The sequence below is a fragment of the Mycteria americana genome, chromosome 9 (assembly GCF_035582795.1).
Source record: "Mycteria americana isolate JAX WOST 10 ecotype Jacksonville Zoo and Gardens chromosome 9, USCA_MyAme_1.0, whole genome shotgun sequence".
Lineage (NCBI taxonomy): Eukaryota > Metazoa > Chordata > Aves > Ciconiiformes > Ciconiidae > Mycteria > Mycteria americana.
Window position 1 is genome coordinate 19204724 of NC_134373.1, and position 22777 is coordinate 19227500.

Here is a 22777-nt window from a genome sequence, read left to right on the forward strand (position 1 = left end):
GTGTCAGAGATAGTACTCAAATGAAGACGAGACTGCCATTCCTGCTTTAAACTTCATGGTCTTTCAAATATGGAAAAGTTCACACTCTAGGCTATCAACAAAGAGGTTTAAGACACGAAGAGGTTTTTTTGATTTAAAGCTTTTAAATGTTTACATTTTTGCCACAGAACGACAATTAGCAAAATAATAATAGTAATAATTGTACTACTAATAAGTAATAGTAATGGTTACATAGTAATTGCAATAGCAACAGTAACAGCAACAGTGATGGTGATAGTGATAGCAATGGCAATAGCAAAAGCCATAGTAAGTAACAGTAATAATAGTATTAGTAATAATAATAATTATTAAGCAAAAGCAAAGGTCTTAATCACAACAAGAATAATTTACGGAATGGAAAAGTTGATCTTGGCTTCTTCTGTTGATTGTGTACAACTGTTAAAAGATTTTTATATGAGCCATTCACTTGAAATGATATCTTTTGACCTGAGGGATTATGTATTCCTTTTTCAGGTAATAACTTATCAGGAAGAGTCAGATGCAAAGGACTTCATGAAAGCGCTGGAGCACGGAAATGCCCTACATGATAAAATACCGAAAAGCTCAGGGAATAAGAGTCGACTGTAAGAATACAGGAATCTGACACTGCAAATATTACAGTTGGATCAGAACATCAAAAGAAGCATATACTATTGTATATAAAAAATTAAATCAAAGCTACGATATCTTCCTCAGTGCTGCTGTTGCAGATCGCATTTCTAAAGCATATCATGCCAAAATATGGCATTAAAGTCACACCACCTCGGTAACAGCACCTTTTTTGTATGCTCTGAAACGATTAAAATGTCATAAATTGAACACAGTTTACTTGGTTAATCCATTTTTAAGCCTTTCTTACAGCTTCCAAGTTATATCTGCCTCATGGCTTCAGGCCTGAACTCTTTCTAGCTCACCAGTTCCCTCTAAGAGGGCTCTGTCAGTCCCTTGGAATCTGAAAAATTTTCTCTAGATCTTTTCCCAGTCCCAGTCCTAACTGAAACTTACAACAAAATAAGACAAGAAAATAGTCTGGAGTCATCACAATCAGTCATGTCAATTAAAAGTAAAGTGTAGGTTTGACGTAACTTTTACTACAGATATGCCCACACAAGGAAGTTATGAATTATGTATGTACTTTCCTGTATTGGTAAAAAAGAAAATGTTCCTATATTGCTTTATCAAACATATTATTAACTTTTTTTTTTAACCAAAGCTGAATTACACAGGACATTCACAAATGTGTGTTAATTACTCCGTATGTGTCACTTCTGAAGTGCCAGCATGCACTCATTCTGTTCGAGATGCGGAGGAAACAGAGTCCAGGCCCCAAGAAACACGATCCATCATCGGCTTGATTCAGTTTTGGCTTATGCTAACACCACCGGCTGTGGTACGTTCAGCTGAGGATGGGATGCAAGGACGCTGCAGCAACCCAAACGCCGACACCAAGTCCATTCCACCAGTGGCGACAGAGTGGCTTTGCAGGTGGAGAGCAGCGCAGCAGCGAGGAGCACCCGGACTGCGTCCCTAACAGCTCGGGCGGGCTTGCTTTAATCACTGAGGTGCCCACGGGGCGCAAGGAAGTGGCCTGAAGCGAAGCTGTGCTCTTGAGGGGTCCCCTGTGGTGTGGAGCAATGAGCACAGAATGGCTAACTGAAACACGAGTAACCGAGGCGCGGTACCCCAGTTTTGGTCTGAGCAATGCAGCGTACAGCAGCACCTAATTCTCAAACTGCATTGACTAACAGTGCGGTGAAAAAACTGGTGAGATGGCAGCACACCCAGACCATAGTCAATAGCGGTACGGGTAGTGGAGTCTGTGATCTTAAAGCTATCTACGTACCCTCATTTGCTGCAATCACTTCTCCATTTGCAATGTAGACAATGGTTCTGTTTCAACATCTAAATTTTCACAGCATCTAAATGAGTTAAACTACATGGCCTCACCAGCCAGAGAAGTCCAAAAAGGTCTACTTTAAGAGAACGCTGAACATTGGAAGCCTAATTAAAAACCTCAGGTCAACACAAATTAGCAAAGCTAAGCTTCTTTTAACCAGATAGCATTTTCTTATTTAGAAAAATAAATCAGACTACTAGGCCACATATATTCCTAACATATATGAGTGTTATGGATGTTACCATGGGAAAACTCTTCTTGAAGGCAAAACAGTCTTAGGGTGTGAGACCAAAACATTTTAAAAAAAGTTTACTGCTAATTGTTCAGTGTTCTGCATATACAGGGACTGAAAGCGCTAAATGCTATTGATGATGCTGGGGAAAATTCTGGAGAGGTACTCTGCTGTTAGAGTGGTCACACAGAATCAGGTTAAACACCAAGCCCACTGATAATGAAGGATTTTGAAAGGAATTTATTTAGAGTTTTAAATACTCTGTAGGGGGCAGTTTTGAACTAGATTAATGAAAATTTTAGGCTGACTGATTCGAAGTTATGGTTTTATCCTCACCAGCTACATGGGCACCATTTCTTCTTTCAAGTAGATCCTGGCTCTGAAGCAAACAGGTAGCTGCATGACGTATAACATCATATAACATCCATATAACATCACAAAGCTGAGACACTTATCCGCATGTAAAGTTCAATAATGGTAGCTAATAATACCTTTTTAAAACTACCAGTCAAATAGATTCATAATTGTATAGCAGTGATTAGAACCTCATGGAGGAGGCCTGCATAAAAATCAGTTCTATAGCAGGGCCCAAGGACATGAGTACGGCCTGGGATCTCCCTCACAATTCTGGTTCAGCCCTGAATCAGGGCTGGATTTTGTGGTAACTTGAAAAAGTTTATGGCAATTCTGGAAAAAAAAAGGGAGAAGATTCTTGGAGATGCCAGTATTGGTTATAGTATTTCAAAAAGCCTTTAAATACGGTATCGTCATTATTTGGGTTTATTTTAAGTGGATACTATGCTAGACCATGGAAAAAGATGTTGGTATGCTTAAAAATGTTAGCTTAAAGATGAGGATTTAAATCAGCTTCTCTCCAGCAACACACCACTTTGAAGCATCAAACAGGAGTGGACTACACCTATATTTAATCTGAAACCAAAAAGGAAGACATCCTCTCAGCAAAAGGGATAGTCATTGCTACAAGGATTTAAGCAGATATGGCTCTAGAGTGCAAGCTGAAGTGAAGGAAAGGCTCAGTCACTGAGTCTTTTTCCACTTGGAAAGGAAGGAACAGTCTAGGTCTCAACGAGGAAAATAAAGCTGTAGATGTAGGTTACAGTTTTGACCTCTGTAACCAATAGCAGAGCATTTCTAGTATAGTCAGTGGCTCTGCATTGACTGCCATAATTTTGCTTTTCATAGAATCACAGAATGCTTTGGGTTGGAAGGGACCTTAAAGATCATCTAGTTCCAACCCCCCTGCCATGGGCAGGGACACCTTCCACTAGACCAGGTTGCTCAAAGCCCCATCCAACCTGGCCTTGAACACTACCAGGGATGGGGCATCCACAGCTTCTCTGGGCAACCTGTTCCAGTGCCTCACCACCCTCATAGTGAAGAATTTCTTCCTTACATCTGATCTAAATCTACCCTCTTTCAGTTTAAAGCCATTACCCCTTGTCCTATCCCTACATGGCCTTGTAAAAAGTCCCTCTCCAGCTTTCTTGTAGGCCCCTTCAGGTACTGGAAGGCTGCTGTACGGTCTCCCCAGACCCCTCTCTTCTCCAGGCTGAACAACCCCAACTTTCTCAGCCTGTCTTCATAGGAGAGGTGCTCCAGCCCTCTGATCATCTTTGGGGCAGTCCCCTGGACTCATTCCAACAGCTCCATGTCCTTCTTATGTTGGGGGCCCCAGAGCTGGATGCAATACTCCAGGTGGGGTCTCACGAGAGAGGAGTAGAGGGGGAGAATCACCTCCTTTGACTTGCTGGTCATGCTTCTTTTGATGCAGCCCAGGGTACGGTTGGCTTTCTGGGCTGCAAGCGCACATTACCGGTCCTGTTGAGCTTCTCATCAACCAACACCCCCAAGTCCTTCTCCTCAGGGCTGCTCTCAATCCATTCTCTGCCCAGCCTGTATTTGTGCTTGGGACTGCCCTTGGCCTTGCACTTGGCCTTGTTGAACCTCATGAGGTTCACACGGGCCCACTTCTCAAGCCTGTCAAGGTCCCTCTGGATGTCATCCCTTCCCTCCAGCGTGTCAACCGTACCACGCAGCTTGGTGTCGTCAGCAAATGTGCTGAGAGTGCACTCAATCCCACTGTCCATGTCACCGACAAAGATGTTAAACAGTGCCAGTCCTAATACCAACCCCTGGGGAACGCCACTCGTCACTGGTCTCCGCTTGTCTTGAATGAACTCACTTGAAGCCCATTCTAGACCATGATTTGCAGCTAAAGTTGTTACTTAGCTGATATTGGAACTAGCTAATAATGTGGAGTAGCAAGACTCACTCTGGACACTGGCAGAAACGAAAACAATTCATTTGCCAATGTCAAAACTAAGAATGAACGCCTGGTAGATTATCAGACTCAGTAGTTCTACTACTTAAAGCTTGAAGCTGATGGTGTTGTCTGAAAAGGTGGTGGGATATCTTGTTTGTCCTTGCCTGGCCTAAAAGCTTTGCCTATTCTGTTTGGATTTAAATTATTTTTAAAATTGATGTACTGGGTCTGGCTGGGATGGAGTTGACTTTCTTCATAGCAGCCCGTATGCTGCTGTGTTTTGGATTTTGTGACTAAACCAGCACTGATAGCACAGCAATGTTTTGGCCATTGCTGAACAGTATTTGCACAGTGTCAAGGCTTTCTCTTTTTCATGCTATGCTCCCTTAGTGAGTAGACTGGGGGTGGGCAAGAAGTTGGGAGGGGAAACAGCCAGGACAGCAGACCCAAACTGGCCAAAGGGATATTCCATACCATATAACATCATGCTCAGCAATAAAACTGGGGTAGCAGAATAAGAAGGTGGGGGGGTTTGTCTTCCAGGATAGACAGTTGCTCAAAGACTGGCTGGGCATTGGTCTGCTTGTGGGAGGTGGTGAGTTCCCTTGCATCGGTTTTTTTTCTTTCCTTCACTAACTAAACTCTCCTTTAACCCAATCCACGAGCTTTCTTACTTTTACTGTTCCTAGTTTCTCCCCCATCCTGCTGAGGGGGTGAGCAGGAGGCTGTGTGGGTGATTAACTGCTAGCCAGGGTCAACCCACCACGATTGGAAAACCCCCAACATTTACAGGCTGTGTTATGATGCATTGTTACATATGACTCCAACAATGCAGGGTCAGCTGAAGGTATACAGCTTCCGCATGAAGGTATACAGCTTCCGCATAGGAATTTCTACTTGAGGGCACTCTGACGGACTTTCCTCCCCATCTGTGCACATACTCCCACTTGCGTAGCCGTAGTGGTAAAACTTGTGAGCAGGGCATTGAAGACCTTGTGAGAAAGACAGTGCAAACAAAGCAAGTATTCGCTGTTCCCGAGTCCTCTTGGCATGGGACAAGTGACGACGGGCGTCTGCCAAGAACGGACACCACATAAGAAAACTGATGAAGCAGAGCACCAAGAGAGAGGGCACTGTTATTACAGCAATGTAAATTAAAGAAATATAGAGCGCTGCTTCTCTCCAAGTAGGTTCCACGGTCGCCTGCTGGAAGGTCGGGGTCAGTGAGAGCAGTCTTCTTCTCTGACCCCGAGGCGACTCCAGCCCTGCCGCGGAGGAAACGCATCCAGCACCGCGCCTTTGTCAGCACCCGCTTCACTGGCAGAGCCTGAACGCGAGACCGCCGCAGGAGGACGGGCTCGGCCCCCCCAGCCCCGCCGGCGATGGCGGCGGGACGGCGATGACCGCCTCCGACACCCGCCCGCCCGCTTCGACTTGGCTCGGCACCGCCCCCCGGGACACCGTGCCGCCGCCCGGACGCGCCGTGCCCGAGGCGGGGCTGGGAACTGCCCCACGGCCCCGGCCCGCCCCGCCGCCCGCCGCCTCGCACCACGGCCCCGCCCCTCCCGCCTCCCAGCGCACCCCGCGGCAGCGAGGCTGCGATTGGCTGTCGGGCCCGCGCGGAGCCTGATGGGAGCGCCGCCCCGGCGGCCGCGCCCCTCCTTCGGCGGGCGGCGGCGGCGGGATGCGCGGCCCGGCCCGCGGCAGGTACGGGCTGGCGGGGGAGGAGCGGCCCGGCCCGGCCCGGCCCTGATCGACTCCGCGGGGGGGACTGGCTCCGCCGTGGGCGGGGCGGCGGGAGAGGGGCGCCCGGCGCTGCCCGTGACCCGGCTCGGGCCCCGCGTTCCCGGGGGCCGAAGCGGAGCAGGGCGGGCGGCCGGTGCCCCCGCCCTCTCCCGCCTCGCCGCGGGCAGCCGGGCGGCTGCTGGGGTAGCGGGGCGGCGGCGGGCCGTGCGCACCCTCGGAAGAGGAAGCCACCGGGTGCGGGGAGGGGGCGGCGGGCGCCTTCCCCGCCCGCCCGGAAGCAGGGGGGGGCGGCGGAGCCGTGCGGTTTTCCCGGCGCTGGCCGGGCGGCTGGCCGGAGAGGCAGGCGGCGGGAGCTGAAGCTGACCTCTGCTGCTGTCCTCCCTGCCGCGGGCCCTCGGGCTCGCTCCCCGCGCCGCGGGCGGCCGCTCTCGCAGGCTTCAGAAAAGTGCCTGGCCCACCCGCTCCTTGCTCTGTCGCTTTGGAGTCTCGGTGTGGGAACTAATTTGCCTTTTCCACTAAGGCTTTACAAAGCATAGGACCGCCATAGGGTGCTTCCAACAGAACAGCTTCAAATGAAGTTTAAATTGAGGAAAATTCAGTATCTTCTGTTAACTGAGAGGTTCTAGGACAGGCTAGCAGTAGGTGAGTGATGCTCCTGGTTTTGTTTTGCTTGTTTCCTTGTCCACGGCTCTCATAGCTGGAGACGCTTTTTATGGCCACTGTGGAAGTTTCTGAGCTCAGTAAGTTGTGAGAGCATATGAATCTTGGGTGGAAACTTTGTGAGCACAACTGGAGATTCAGTTGGAAAGGTAGAACTTGTGTTCTTTGTAATGGTAAATCTCTGAAAATATTTGCATATAATGAAGTCACGAAGTTTACAAAAAACCTCATTTTAAAGAGCGTTCCCCCTTCAGGGGAAAGGTATATATGTCTGTAGGCAAAGCCTTGATTTCAGGTTTCTAACTTCCTTTTTGCTTTTAATATGACTTGTCTTGATGTTCTTCAGTCTTGATCAGCAAGTCAGTTATTAAAATTTATTTTGGAGACTTTGACTTTTTTTTTTTGGAGAGCTTTTCATCTTAAAACATCAACAACAAGCTTGAAGAAATTTGAGACTTACTTGATAAAAGTGCAATGAGATCATCAAACTATTTTCTCCATCTGGATGAATAGGTTGGTGGATGACTTCTGTAATTGTGTGTGATTCATCCCTCTTTCAAAAGAGAGCCTTTTCCTGCTCTGGTACTTTTACTGTGACACTTTTGCTATGCTTTTTACTAATTAAATTAAATGCATATTTTTGGGGTAGAGGAGATGCTATCAGGAAACTTGTATTTTTTTGAGAGTTGGGTAATAAAACTGGTAATAGTGTTTTCTTAAACTTCTACATTAAGTGTGTTTTAACATTTCTGTTGTCTATTTTAAGCCTAGGGCTAGGAAATGTTGCAGCTATCTTATTTGTGTATTAAATCAGTGATAATATTTATAGAAATAAGTCCAATTGCAGCAGTGCTCAGTGAGTGGAAAGGACAGCTCTGTGCTAAAGAAATGCAGTCTTCAGAAGGAAAAAGTGCTGTGCAATAATTTGGTTAGAGCATGGGAAGGAAGGAGACTTGTGGAAGGAGGACTCTTACTGTGAACAGTAGGATATTAGTGGTAGGTATGTGGAGTGGCAGGGGAGGAGGAAGGAGGATAGTTTGAAGCAGGTGAAGATAATTTGTGTTGTCATGTCAAAAAAGAGAAGGGAGGGAAGGAAAGAAAACATCTGAGGCACTCCATAGAAACTTCTCTGTCTCCTAACTAAGGATTCAGTGACTAAGCTGTAAATGTGAATCTAGTGGCCCTAATTCCTTAATACCTCTTTGGGGAAGGGTTTTGGTAGTATTACTGACTTGCAGAGCAGCATACTGAAAGCCTGTCAGCATCATAGTTCATGTAAAATTATGCGCACAGTGACACTTGTCAAACCTGTTTCTCTTCCAGGTATTTGCCAGATATTTTAAAAAACATGTGTAGAGATAGCACTGTGAATGTGTTATTGACAAAGGTCAGTGTCACCAATGGCTCACGGATAACCTATGCCCAAAAGATCCTCTAGCACTTCTACTGCAGAGGTTCTCAAACTATGGCCTGAAGGAAAATGGCACACAAAAAGGCCGCGTGAGCATCTCCATGTCTGTCTGTGTCCACAACTGAGAGCCACCGTTGCTCCTAACAGCAGTGGCAATGCTAGGGAAGCAAACTATAGATTTGGGAACCCTGTGCTAAGTTCACAAACCTCTTGATTGGCTGTTTGACATAGCTGTTGTATTGTTTTGCAATAAAGATACTGTCTGTCTCTGTAGAAATATTTGTGAAGAAAGTGTCTGCTCAGATCTACTGCAATACCTGTCATGCAAAAACTTGCCTGTAACTGTAAAGTGACAATTCTATAAAATTCTTAGTGTTAGATTGTGTGTTTGAAAAATAAAAACATTACTGCTGTTTTACTGAGGTGAGTGGCTGTAGTAGTGATTATTTTGAGAATTTACTCAAGAGTCCAAGGGGTAATTGTGCTTTTTCTGTAGCTCGCCCCTTTGTGCTAGTAATTTGGCAGCAGCAGAGCTAATTTGTCCATCTGTTCTAGCTTCATTTTGGCAGCATTTCAAATACGGATTTCCTTATCTTTAAGGATTAGTTTTTAAAATCATAGGGCCTATAGTTCTGGGTTATGAAGTCCTTGGCTTTCTTAAAAGGTGAAGAGGTTACCATACTACAGTAGTGTTTGTGCTAGTGAGCAATGTGTATTCTATATTATATGAATTCATTCGAACAACATCAGGCAATTTGGAAACAAATTTGGATTGAGATTAGGTTTCTTTATCTTTCAATTTTTGGCCAAAGGTAACTTAATAAACAAGGTAATAACCACTTATATTTCTGCCTAAGTGGATCAGTGCTTTGTTTTAATAAGTCTTACTGTTTCATTCCAGAGTTAAAAAGGTTTGAGCCCTAGTTGGGATTGAGCATTAGTTTACTGCTGGGGTTGCTATGAACCAATCACTTTTTCATTCACTGGGTAAAAACTTGTAAATTAAGTGACTGGAGAGAAATTCTGCCATCCTAAGGTTCAAAGTCAATTGAGTCCAACTGCCTGCTGATGGAAAGTTGCTACACTTTTGTTTCAGGAACCTAGACCCAGATCTTCAAATTAGTGCTGTTCATGGGTTCCAGGTTTGTGTAGGGTGATGTGAGCTACTTTTGCACCTTCAGGATTACTTTAGGGCCATTTGATGTGCCAGTGACTGCACTGTGCGTTGTGTGCAGGGAAGGGCTGCCAATGTAGTGCTTTCCTACAGCAAGTGAAATCTCTTTGAAACTGATTATTTGACATTATACAAAGGAAGAACAATAGTGCTATACAATACGTTCTTGTTGATAAGAGTATGAAAAGGAAGGAGATTTATTGGAGATGAACTTTCTCATGAATAGGAGGATGTTAATGCTGGATGCCTGGAGCGACAGCTGGAAAGGAACATTGAGAGTTATGCTTATGAGCAGCAGAGGAAATAATTGGAAATCAGTTTCTTAAATAATCCTGCTTAGTAATAGTTTTTAAAATTGTTTTTCTGCTGGAGGATTGTGGTGGCTTTTTTAGCAGTTATTTTGTGCCTCTATTTTTGAGGATTCCCCTCTGCTTAAATATTTCCAAAGTAAAAATTAAGTTTGGCCACATCAAGGCTGATCAACTGACTTACAAGATGGCCTATGAAACAGAAGATTGGATTTTATAATAACATATAGTTAGATAACTAGGCAATGTCTTTATGCGATATTTTGATTCCTTTAGATATTGGAACAAATTCATGAATCTTGGACTATGCTGTTAGATTGCTCCTAAGTGCTTAATGCTTCACTTCTAGCTGTGAATTCTTGTAGAAGATTGATAGCTCTGCCAACTTTTGTCCACAATAGAAGATGGGTGGATTAATTTCAAGATGGAGGGTAAGTAAAATTGTGTAACAATATAATAATCTTTAGTCTAGAAGATGGGAGTACGCAGGACATGTTTCTTAATGCCTATTGGTTGACTGTTAGTGCTGAACTTTTCCCATTTAATATGTCACTTAAAAGTCCAGTAGTGAGACATAATGACCAAAAATATTCTCTGCCAAATCCCTAAACTGTGAAACTGTGCAGCTGTCCTTCATTTTGTTTGCAGTACCAGGCCTGGCACTGGTTTGGTTAACTTATAAAAAATACAGTTTTAACTCGTTCTGTAAATCTATATAGTTTTGTGGTGCTTCATTGGGATAGATACAGCAATGTCTGTGACTTGAAAGATTGGTGGCTTTTTTAGGTCAAAATGGATACATTCAGAATATCATTCTGTGTCTGTTTTAACAAATATTTTGGTAGCTACTTATACCTATACAAGTCTTTCTTCCTAACTGTTTTTATTGGCTTGTATGTTATTGAATGGCGTACTGAGATTATGAGGAAGAGGCATGAGGTTTTTGACTACTCTCCTGGCAGGTGTGAGTTGTTTGAGTCTAGGTTTGCCTTTGCATGTTGTCAGTTGTCTTCAGAGCCTCCCATACAAAAATCCTTCAAAGGCAAAAGTTTAGGTGAAATGTCAGTTTTGTGTAATAGAAAGAAACTCGCTTTCTTGGTGATGCAGTGTGGGCTATGGTTTTTGAATTTGTGGCCTGAAGGGTGGGGGAAGATAGTGGCTTTATACTTCTTGGAAATTAGGAAGGATTCCTAGAAGGTGGATTCCAAGTTGCTCCTAAGGGGAATTTTACTGGAGATGATAACACTTATTTGCAGTTGCTTATAATTTATTTAGAGCATGTGTCTTTGTGTGGAATGAATAATAATAAAAAGCTTAAGTTCTCAGGTTAGGGCTTCCTGTATATATTCTCTTTGTTTTGCCTATTCCCTCCACTCATCAATTTTCTCCTTGTTTTACTTCCCACCCACACATCCATTATTGCTGTACATACATTATAGGTTTTCATCTTTTGTGGTGTAGGAGAGGAGCCTTCAGTTTATAGTAATACAAACTTTAAAATAATGATTCATTACAGTCCATTCTATTTGTCACTATTAAAATAGGAAAACTTGTTACCTTTATATAAAACAGATAAAAAGACATATTCATAAGAGGTTAATATATTGTTAGAAAACTGTTAATGTACAGTAATCCTCAAAATATTGACTTTTTTTAGTGAGATTAACAACTTTGTTCTTTCCCTTGTAAGCAGGCAAAGCCTTCCACTGTAGAAGTATTAGAAAAAATTGATAAGGTATGTATTTACGTTTGATTTTTGTTTAGAAATATGCATCCTTTTTGCTGGCCATGTGTTTCTTTCACATTAGGTAAAATACTGTCATGGAATTTCAAATTATTTTGATAATTATTCCAGTTGGATGTACTAGAGATTCTGAGTTTCAGATGGACTGCTACCTTTTTTCCCTTTACTGTTAGTCATTTAAAAAAACCCATGCCATATAATAGATAGTGAGAAACTACAGTTTAAATATTTATTTAGAGAGCCCAAAATGGGAATGAATGTGGAGGTGGCTTGATTACACAATTTAATTATAACTGATGGTTAAACTCCCATGTAATGCAAAATGTCACTGATGCAAAGTTCCATTCATCAGGCTCATTAGAAAAGCTTCAATGTATGATTTTAAGTGTAAGAGTTGTAGCTGTAGTGGCAGTAAGTAAGGTCAGGGCAGAATAACTGAATAGGTGGTTCAGTAATCAATTGTGGTTTTTAGCCAGAATTTGTGACAGATGTCTGTACTCTGTGGGGAAATTAACTATTTTGAAATATGCTGTTGATATTTTTTGTTTTCCTTTTAATGAAAGCGTGAGTACTCCCGTTGTCACTTGAAATGCAGTCAAAATAGTAACATAACAGAGCATTGCTTGATCACTTATTACTATGCCAAAAGCGTCATTCACATGTTCAGGATTTCACTCTTAATGTGAGGAAAATACTGAAATGAAAACATGTGAAATGACAGAGAGGTTTCAGCAATTTCCCATGTTAGTAGAAAAGTATTAGAAGCATTTGAAATTCTGCAGGTGCCTGATGAAAATTTTGGGATGCCAAGTATGGTCGGTAGTGATTTATGTGATCATAAAGACTGCCATTCATAAGATACTAGCATTTTCCACTTGTCCCAAATATACTAAATGCATTACAAATAGGAAAAAGTGCCGATTTGTAATATTTCTTCCTAATAGCGATGTGTTACTGCTAATACAGTGGAAGTGGCCCATATCATAACCTTAATAGTGTGATGTATTTGTGATGAAAGTTATCTTTGGGCAAATACTGTCATTTATCAAAAAGCTGCTTGACTTTTCTAATCAAGTATCAAATTGATATGACTAATTTTAGCAAACACTTAAAGGCAGCTTATTAAAACCACCAGCTAATTTCACTAATAAGGTTGAACCCTATTTATTTACAGGAAATACAGACATTAGAAGAATTTAGAGAAAAAAATCAGAGGCTACAGAAACTATGGGTTGGAAGGCTGCTTCTCTACTCTTCACTTCTTTACCTTATTACCTGCTTAATTGTATATTTGTGGTGTCTTCCTGATGAATGGACAGCAAGGTTGATTATGACGCTTCCATTTTTTGCATTTCCATTGATGTAAGTAAATATGCCTTTTTTTTTCTAACTGCTGTCTTTTTGATAAAAGGAGATGGAAAATACATCTCAGCAGGGGTTTGGGTTATCTTTTGACAATTCTTGAGTTGTCATAACTTGCTGAATTTTTTCTTTTAAAATAAATCCAAATAGTTTGGCAGACACTTTCTTTGAGGGAAATGTCTCTCATGGGTCTGGGTTTAGTGTAGAACTAAGTCTTACTATCAAAAGATGTTAGCATCTAAAGTTACTTGGCTTATCAAAATTACACTAGGGCTAGAGAGACACCTGTATCTGAACAGCTGCAAGGTAATGTAATATAAGCAAAGAGCATTATCTTGGGTTTTATTTCTACAGCTATTTAGAAAAGTACCACTAGTATATGAAAGTGACCCAAGGTATGTTGCCTGTATGTAAAATGCAGCTTATAAAATTGGGGAAAAAAAATACAAGAATTAATGGGGAAACTTACTTTTACATATTAGGTGACTGTTAACACAGAAGTGACTTGAAAGGTCATCAGCCTAAATACATTGAGGACTAGTTTTACATAATTAGCTGTTTTTCTGGAAAATCATTGACCATTTTCTTCAACTAGAAAATATCCTAACATCATTGGATGTGAATAGGAGAAAGTATTGTCTACTTTTTTGTTCCACTGAGCTGACTGGCTGCTCATCCTCATGAGTGGCTTTTGTTTTCTAAGAAAACTACTTTTCTAAAAGTAACAGAATGGGCTCCCACCTCACTAAACAGCTGCTTCCCTGCCTCCCCTTCCCCCAGACCATCAAGGAGGAGAAGCAGCCTAATGAGCATCTTTCCTACCAATGGGGAGCACAGTGCATTTACTAATTTGCTGAAATGAATATCATAAATACTGTCCATATTTGTATAGCATCTTTGTATGAAAACATGACTTGTCAGTGTCCTAGCTTTAGACTTGAAAGGCAAAGTCAAATGTAAGTATTTAAGGGTTTGCAAGTTTCATTAGTGTGGGTCAGCATAACATAACATGCAAAAAAAATACTTGAATATGCTTTTTGTATGTCATACTGTGTTATGCATAGTGTACTAATATGCTGCTTTTGGGGAATCCTGTGGAGAAGATACATGGGCAGCAATGTCTTGACTGGAAAGAATTAATATAGAAATTAAAGCTCAAATTAATTTTTGGCAGCAATATGAATTGATTTTGTTCTTAAGGACAAGGATTTGAAAGTCTTTGTTATATGTGAGGCTTGTGCATGCAAACAGGGTAGGCTTGTAGAAGAGGAAATATTACCAGCCTCCCTTCACTTAGGTGTGTTAGGAGTAGTGTAGAAATGAAAACTTTTATTACTGGAGGTGGTGGCTTCTAGCGCTGTGGTATGAGATTTCACATCAGATTTTTATTCTCTAGTTTGTCCTCTGATTCTTGTTCTTTTTTTTTTTTTTGAATGTTGGGTTTCTATAAATTTCTGAATTAGATATCGGCTTACTAACATTTAGAATTAGACTGTTGTTCTCTTATGACTTGCAACTGTTTATCTGGTTTTTCTATTAAGCTATTCCCCTTCAGCTTTTTCTGGCAGATATGAATGGCAAGCAACTGCCAGCTTGTCTTTGTTCTCGGTCAAGAGGTGACTCCATGCTGAATGCCTGGTGCCACCCCAGTAATAGCTCTAGAGATTTTTCAGCCCTAATCAAACTGGAATATGTCTGCCTTTTCCAGCTTGCAGTCAGTCACCAACTTATTTCTGTCTTGGGTTATTCCCTCAGGGTCTCAGCAAGTTACTGATGCTGGTAGAGCGAGTTAAGTTCTAGGAATATATAGCATCATTAATTTTAAATGTATATTGAAATGTCTGAAAAGTTGAAGAAATATATTAGCATGTTAGAAGGATGTTTCTTGAAATGATTTTCATTTGAATTAGATTCTATTTCGTCTTGCATGTTCTGATTTTCAGATAAATATGTTTTTATTTTGTAAAATTGGTCTGAAATGGTCTGCTATTAAACTTTCACCTCAAAGTTCTTAAAGAGGAAATGTGTTTTATTTCATGAAGTCCAGCCATATATCTATTAGCTTAGAACACAGCTTTAGGTAGAATACTCTTTATTAAGCATACAGTAAAAAAAGAAATAATGCTTTTGCTGTGTAACATAGTCTTTAAAGCAATTCAAACCCTGTAAAACATTTATTTTGATACTTTATAAAGAGACACATCTTGCATTGTGTAAGTGGGCCAAGCCATCTGTATTCTTACAGTAGTTATTACAGCACACCTTTGAACGTGGAATAGAGTTAAAACTTCCTTCTCTGTTTCTCTGACCTTGGATAGTTTACTCTCACATCCCAGTTGTCTTGTCCAACTTAACTAACTCAGGTTGCGTTCTTAATACTTGCAAGCGTTATGAGCTGGGCAGCCAGTATATAAATGCAAAAGATGTTCTGACGAATTAAGTTGAAACTCTACTTGAAATCTTACAGCCTTTTGCCTGCTTTCTTACGCTAGCTGTTATTCAGAGAACCTTTCTAGCCTTTAAAATTCTTTTTTTCTTAAATGAAACATTACTACTTTAAGCTTTATTATATAGTGCTTGGCACTAGGAGGGTTTTGGATAAGTATGAGATTTGCCACTTGGCTTAGGCTGAATAACTTGCCAGGAAAAGTGTCAACTTATAATTATAAGCAATTCTAAGCTTTAAAACAAATGAAGTCCTGATGATTGCAGAGAGACCTTTCAAATGTAAAATGTCATAGATCAGTTTAACTCTATCCTTGAGCACAGGTAAACTGCCTCATTGTTTGTGCTAAGTCAGCTAAAACCCTACAGAAACTGAGTGGATTCAGAGCTCTCTAAAATCACCAGGCGTCAGGTCAGTTAACTTTGTTTGGGAGAGTATTTGCACAATAGCTGTATCTCATGGTTTTCACTGGTATTGAATTCTTCCCACAAATCTCCCGGGTCTTAATTTTGGGCCTTAGCTGGTAAGCTTGGTTTTCTGGGTAACATGCATCGTAAATTTATCAAATAAGTGATGACTAAGTAACTTTCAGCTAGCTGCACATACCTTGATTTTAAAAAGTTCCCACTGAACATTTTAGCAAGCAATGATGTTACTTGCTGCTGCTTCCTTAGTATTTCTAGCTATAGTAATACTTGGTTACATTTTAATAGACAGGAGGATTTTATTTAGATTAATGTTGTTGACAAGAAACTAATTTAATGTTTGGTTTTCTATATAAATATTGTTTGAAGATTTCTGTTCTTTGTAATTACAAAGTTAAATCTCATCTGGTAAGTCTTCTGCATTAACCTGTTTGCTAAATGACTTCAGAAATGGTTACAGTAATACATTTGAATTAATATAATTCTTCTTTCTGTTTTAAAGAATCTGGTTTATAAGAACACTGCTCATTTTTTTCTTTTCCAAAAGGACAGAAAGGAATAGTAAGTATTTTTTCTGTCTTTTTCTAGAATACGGAACTAGTTGGGAATGATGCTTGCTATGAAAATGTAAATATTTTGGCTAATTTGGCTTCCAGGAAGAGTAGCCTTTTGGTTGATGCTGAAATGGGTAGCATTAGCAAAACTGTTGTTTCTATCACACAGTTCTTGAAAGAACAGGAAGGAAACTGCTTAATCTTTCACTTTGCTTACAAAATTGTGGTAACTTTCTCCTGTCTTTGCATGCTTCAAAGTATAATGGAATAAAATCTTGTGCAGAAGGAGTGAAGGAAAGGAAATATAAACAATAGTAGTAGTTCCCTTAATACTTGCATCTTGCAAGTATTCCAGCAGTCTTAATATGTTATCTTTATGTATAAGAGAAGAGGTTTATAGCAGATGTGTTTAATTTATTTGTAAAGATAGCTTTTCTCTCCCAAGTTCTCCAAAGCATGCTTATATTTTCCTGAGTGGAAAAGGGATAAGCAGGTGTTTTTGTGCTGTTTTGAGAGCTAAGGAAAATTGGGAGTCATGTAACAAAAAAATAATGCAGGTGTTCAAATATATATAAAAAGTTGTTAAAGAACATGCAGATTCGTTCTAATGCAAAATTTAAAAGTGCATCTGTGGCACTTGTCTGCAGTAGTTAGAATTCATTTGAGACTTTCTTTCAAAGCAGTCCAGCCTATAACAATATCTCATGGTGATGTGAGCAATAATACAGGAAAACCTCAATGTTGCACTATGTTTTATGACTTGCAGAACAACATGATGTATTTAATTTGTGACAGCTTATGAGTTAAACATCACTTTTGGAATTTTTCTTAAACTTAATGTTTGCATTTGATATGCAAGCATAGGACATACATTTTTATGTAGAAATAAAATTGTCCATATATTCTGTGGTACTGTGATTCATTTCTAAGGCGAATATATATTTGCATTTCATGGCTGGATAAGAAAAAAAAGTATGTATGTTTTTCTAGTTTGCTTAAATGTCTTTGTTGCTGTTTTTAGCATACAAGCAAGTCTAATGCTTTTGTTGAACCTGTGTATAAAGGGTTTTAGTAGACGTTAAAACATGTCAAAAGGAATTATTTCTGCATTGTTCCAGAGATGGGGTAAAAATGAAGAGTTTTACCTCAAAGATACAAGTCCTGTATTTGGAGAAGAGGAATCAAATATGCAGTGCAATAGTTACAGCAGTAAAGTAGGAGAAAACGTAGCTGAGAGAGCAAACTGGCAACTGAGTGGCTCAAAGCTAGCCTTTTCTTCTGGGATAAGTTAATATAACACATTGAGTCACTGGAGATGATTATTTAATACTATAAAGCTCTGTGCTGAATAACCGGCATACGCCAGTTTTGGGAACCATGCTCTGAATGAGGAAAATTCCTAGTGAAACACTAGGAAAGGTGGTTTAGAGAGATCATGGAATTTCAGTTTTTAAGACTGGTCAGGCAGACAACTGTTGAGGAAGATTTAGGCTGACCTGTCCCAAAGTGTGGGGAAAATAAATGAGGTATCTTGCAAGTATTGACTTCTCTAGTATGTAGGTTTAAGATGAGATATATTGATTTCTTGAGAGTACTTTGCAGTAATTGCCATTTGGCCATGTTTGACCATTTGGCAGGTGTTTCATGAGGTTCTTGTTGAACACAGGAGGTAAAGTGATCAGAAGCAAACACAGTTTAAACTGATTGCATTTGTGGGAGGCTGTGCTTGAAGATGTTCTAGGCATTTCTGTACCAAAACCAGCTTCTGTTTCTTGAGTAACTCTTAAGAGCTGACCTTACTGTGCTATTTGTTTGGCTGCATGATACCATACTGCATTGCAGTGCATTTCAAGGTGTTAATCTGTGTGGGGCTACATGAGAGGTTGTATTCTAATATAAATGTAAAATTTGGTGGAGGGAGGTACCTTGTCAATTTGAACATGCACAATTCCTGGAATTGTCTGTCTTTTGTGGTCCAGCCCAGTGCTAAATATGGTCTTGTTCCATGTCCTGTTTGTCTTAACTAATAAGGGAATGTTGTAGTTACCCTTTCATTGCATAAACTTTCAAATACGTACGTGCCCAGTTTTAGTATTTTCTACATTTAATAAAGTAGTTTATTCTATCAAAATGGGTTTCTACATTCTGGAAAAGTTCAAAGTAATTATGTGTTCCCTTAATTTCAAGTAACAGTAGTGTACCTGAAGTAACTTTAAAAAGTGTGTATAGCATACTTAAGTATATGTAAATAGAGATACAAAAAAGTATGTATTTAGTTTGGGTTTTGTTTTTGTTTCTTGTAGTTCTATGAAGCTTTTTCTTTTTTTTTTTTTTAAACTGAAAAATGGTTAAAAATAGCTATATCTTACAGGAAGTGAACTGCTGGTGTCCAGTAGAGCTGAGAAGGGGAAAAAGTTGTAAAGTTTTTTTGTTAAACTCTTGCTGCGAAGGAGGTAGTAGAAAAACGGATTTATCAAGAGAATATCTTCTATATTAGGTGATGGTTTATTACAGTGAGTGTGCCATGAGTGCCAAGCTGCAAGCACTGACTTAAAGGAAAATCCCATGTGCATTTAACCTTTCTTCTTTCCCTTCCTTTTAGAGAGGTTAGGTGCTGTGCCTACTAGTTTTAACAGGGTCTCTTAACATTTAGTAGTCAAATGACCTTCTGGTAGCTTTTCTTACAAAACTGGGGGTTTTGCTGTAGTCTGAAAGTATTGAAAGGGTGAAATAGATTGAGATTTGAAGCTCAGAATTGACCTGGCATTTGAAGCTAGCATGTGTTAAGAGGCTTATGTGAAATACTGAAGCCAGTAAATCTGGTACTCAGATAGATATATTAATACTTAGACTTCAAACTTTTTTCCTGTAGTTTGACTCATGAGATTAAGTGTATTTGGTCCATTGTTTTACCAGTTTTAATGTAGGTCAAAGCAGGGCACTGGCTAAAATTGGTTTGCTTAATCAGGAAATGGTACATAAACCTTTTTAATAGTTATAACTGTAAAGTGATAACAGTGGGCTATAATTTATAAGCAGTTTCAGGATTTAAAATGATTTATTTTCACATTAAAACTTTAGTTATTTTACATAAAGTTTACTAATGTTGTAGGGCTGGTAGTAGTCAGTGCATAATTTTTCCTGATCTCACAGGGTGAAGTCAATGTTTAGAGTGTGCTGAAATTATCTCTTATTTATATTTGAAAACTAACGTATGATGTCCTTCTTTTAGATGATGCGCTGGAAGATTTAAAATCTCAAAAGAAAAAAATAGTAAGTAAAACTTCAAGAAAAGCTAGTTGTTATGGTCCACTAAAGTGTTTTTGCATCTGTACAAATTGAGTTTGATTGTAATACATAGATGAAGAGCGGAAGGAGGGAGGTGAAACTATTGCCATTCCTGTTTTCATACATTTTCTAGTACCACACAAGATTTTCCTTACCCCCAAATTACAAAGGACTGCTTGCATATGAGGATAAATTATCTCCTTGTAGTTTAACTTAAGCCTACTGTTTTAATGTTGCTAGATCTATGTAAAGTGATTCTGTTTTGTCAGAAAACAAAAATGTATGCTTTAACCTACTCATTGCTGACTACTTCTTTAACTTTAGGATTATAAAAAGTGTTAGATGTTGCACTGATTTAAGAACATAGATGCAACTATATCTTTAATAGTTACTCTGTCACTTAATGTCTTGTTCATAAATAGCAAAAAGGACTTCCATCTTGTCTGGATTCACTTTTTCATCAAGTAACAGATTATTGTTTGTATCTTAAATATCACCACTTATTTCCCATCCTCCTCCATCTTATTTTTGTACTACATATTTCTTCCATTATATTCTTTCCTCTAAAAAATTTATCTTGTCATGTATCAAGCCTGTCAGTTGTCTTGAGGTCATCTATTTTGAGCTGTGTGGATGAGTTAACAGTATAAAACTGGTGTATGCCAGGTACTTGCTTCAAGTGAATTAACACTTAATCTCAGTAAGACAAATTTAGGATGGAAAAGATTCCAGGTCTTGGATAACTTGCACTCTTTGCAAAGTTTGTAACACTGAAAGCTGTTTCCTCTCTACTTAATCATTGCATAAGGAAGTTCTCTGTTTACTTATGTTTTTGGCTTCATCTCCTGCCTTGGAAGGCAAAACTTAAAAACCACCACCACCAAAACACAAAAAACCGCCAACAAACCAAAAACCAAATAGCACCCCCCCCCCCCCCCCCCCAACAAAACAGCGTCTCCTCCCCCAAAAAACTCCAAAAGTTGTATTATGAGGTTTTATTGTTAATGAATTTCCCAAAGTGTTCACCTCATGCCTTCTGATTTTGCCATGGTAGCTAAATTAACAGAAAACCCACAACAAAGCTACAAAAAGGGAGGCAGGTAAGAGTCTGGTATTACATGGCCCTTACAGGGGAAACTGATCTTTCACCCTGTTTTTTATCACTTTTAAAATGTAGATGTAAAAATGATAACCTGTAACCTAATTATATCATTGTTCTTTGGTAAAGAGGATTTGCTAATATTTATATCTGCTAATCTTTGTATTAAGGAATTCATTAAATGGAAGTGTGCTTTGGTTGGAGAGGTGATTAAAAAGGGGTTGGAGAGGCTTACATTTTCTGAGAACGAAATAAATGAGTGTGACGTTTTTAATTTTATTTTATGAAAACTGCTTAACTGAAATTAGTTAATCTCTCCAATTTACATAGTCATTGGGTAGCTTTGGAAGGAAAGTTCTTGACACAGAAAAAGCACAATGGAGAACAAAACAGCTTTTGGAGTCTTAAATGTAGAGCCTTAATTTCAGTTTAAGTTTATTTTTCTGTAACCATGAAAATATTAATATTTATTCTAGAAGAACTAGTGATGCTGAATTGAATTTTTGTGTGTGAGAAGCACTTCTTTAGAGAAAAGGCATTGAATAAAATATTAGTGAGGCAAAAGCTGGTTTATAAAGGGGAGAGTTTTTTACTTTGGCAATTGATGCTGTTGAAACAAGATGTAAATGTGTATTTTGCATATGCAGATAATCAAAACAACATATTGTAGAAGAGCATGCACTAGTTAAAAATTAAACATCTGCACGAATACTTTGTGAACAGAAATTATAATGTAACTATGGAAAATTTAAACCTGGAAATATAAATTGCCATTAGTATATATGCATGTCAAGCTTTAATCATTAAAGACAAACTTCTAAATAGGGTTAGTAAAACAGAGTTCTGGGAAGTCAATAACCTATAACTCAGCTATTTTTCAATCTGAGGGGAATAAAAAGTTCATGATTGCCTCCTGATCTTGTGGGTGCCTGGTTCCTATCAATGAACCAGAAACAGAAGACTTATTGCAACCTCTTTAATCAGCACGGTGTTGGTATTTTTTACTCAGAAGATTGACTTGGGAGTTCCGTCATAATTTAAAGGTATTCAATTAAGCATTAAAATTAGATCATCATACATGAAACCTAGCATGTTGAAATGACCTGAAAGTGGAGGCAGGTAATGAGACAGAATATAATTTGTATTTTAGATAAAAACACTCATAAAATTGCATTCTGTAATAATTTGGTTTTGATAATACTCAGATTTGGTTTTGTTTTGGATTAACTTCCTTAGGACTATCTGTGGCTATGAATAACTGTAGCAATGCCTACCTTTTAGTAAAACAACCCAAAAACCTTTGCCAAGTAAAGTAATGGGAAGGGGGGAGGGAGAGAATTTTTTTCCCTGTTGGATTCTGATTTGCTACTGAGTTTGCAAATAGGATTAGTTACTGAGATATTTATGTTGTGATCCTCAAAGTATCTGGGATAAGTAAATTACGTATTTCCTGTTTATTTGTAATGCAAATTGTTGTCTAGGCACTGTCAGCCTGCCACAACAGCTATGGTTTTTCACTTCATTGCAGCTCAGCTACCTGATTGCTGGAGAAATCTTATGTTGAAGACAATTGTCCTTTTGAAAAATGTTACAGTACTTGTGTTTTACAGGCATGTGATCCACCTTTTCCGTAGCAACATTGCTTACATGCTGAAGGGTACCTATAACGGAGTAAGGTCCTCATCTAGATAAAATGCTCTGGCAGCTGTGCAATGAGCTGCTCAATAGAACTTCAGTTCTGTTCAAAAGGCTTCGGTTTTTGGTGGCATAATCACATGGATATTGGTGTGGGTAAAATACCTGACAAACACAAATATAGATACTTCATCTGGAAATGCCCATTAATATTGTCTATCCTGTACTTCGACTCAAAGTTTATGTAATACTTATTTTCCCCAGAACTGAGACTCTACACTACTTTTTTCCTAGTGAATGCTTTAAAACATATTGAGTGTTTCTTTATGGATTGGGTGTAGGGATTAAGTTCATTAGCTATAATTAAGACACTACTTCAGGATACAACTTTTTTTCCCTCCTTGATCGTAAGGGATACTCTGGTTGTGTTTGTGATTGTGTAGCTGTAATTTTGGCCTTAGAGTTCTCAGTTA

General features: G+C 39.4%; 1 protein-coding gene across 1 annotated transcript in view; it reads left to right on the forward strand.

The window, feature by feature from the left end:
• Positions 1–6032: 6032 nt before the first annotated feature.
• Positions 6033–22777, forward strand: part of LNPK (lunapark, ER junction formation factor) — a 42898-nt gene continuing 26153 nt past the window's right edge. Inside the window, exons 1-6 of the mRNA XM_075511342.1 lie at positions 6033–6159; positions 10101–10182; positions 11442–11486; positions 12670–12857; positions 16231–16289; positions 19515–19555. Of these exons, the coding sequence (XP_075367457.1) occupies positions 10156–10182; positions 11442–11486; positions 12670–12857; positions 16231–16289; positions 19515–19555 (360 nt within the window). The 5' untranslated portion in view covers positions 6033–6159; positions 10101–10155. The remainder of the gene's footprint in view (positions 6160–10100; positions 10183–11441; positions 11487–12669; positions 12858–16230; positions 16290–19514; positions 19556–22777) is intronic.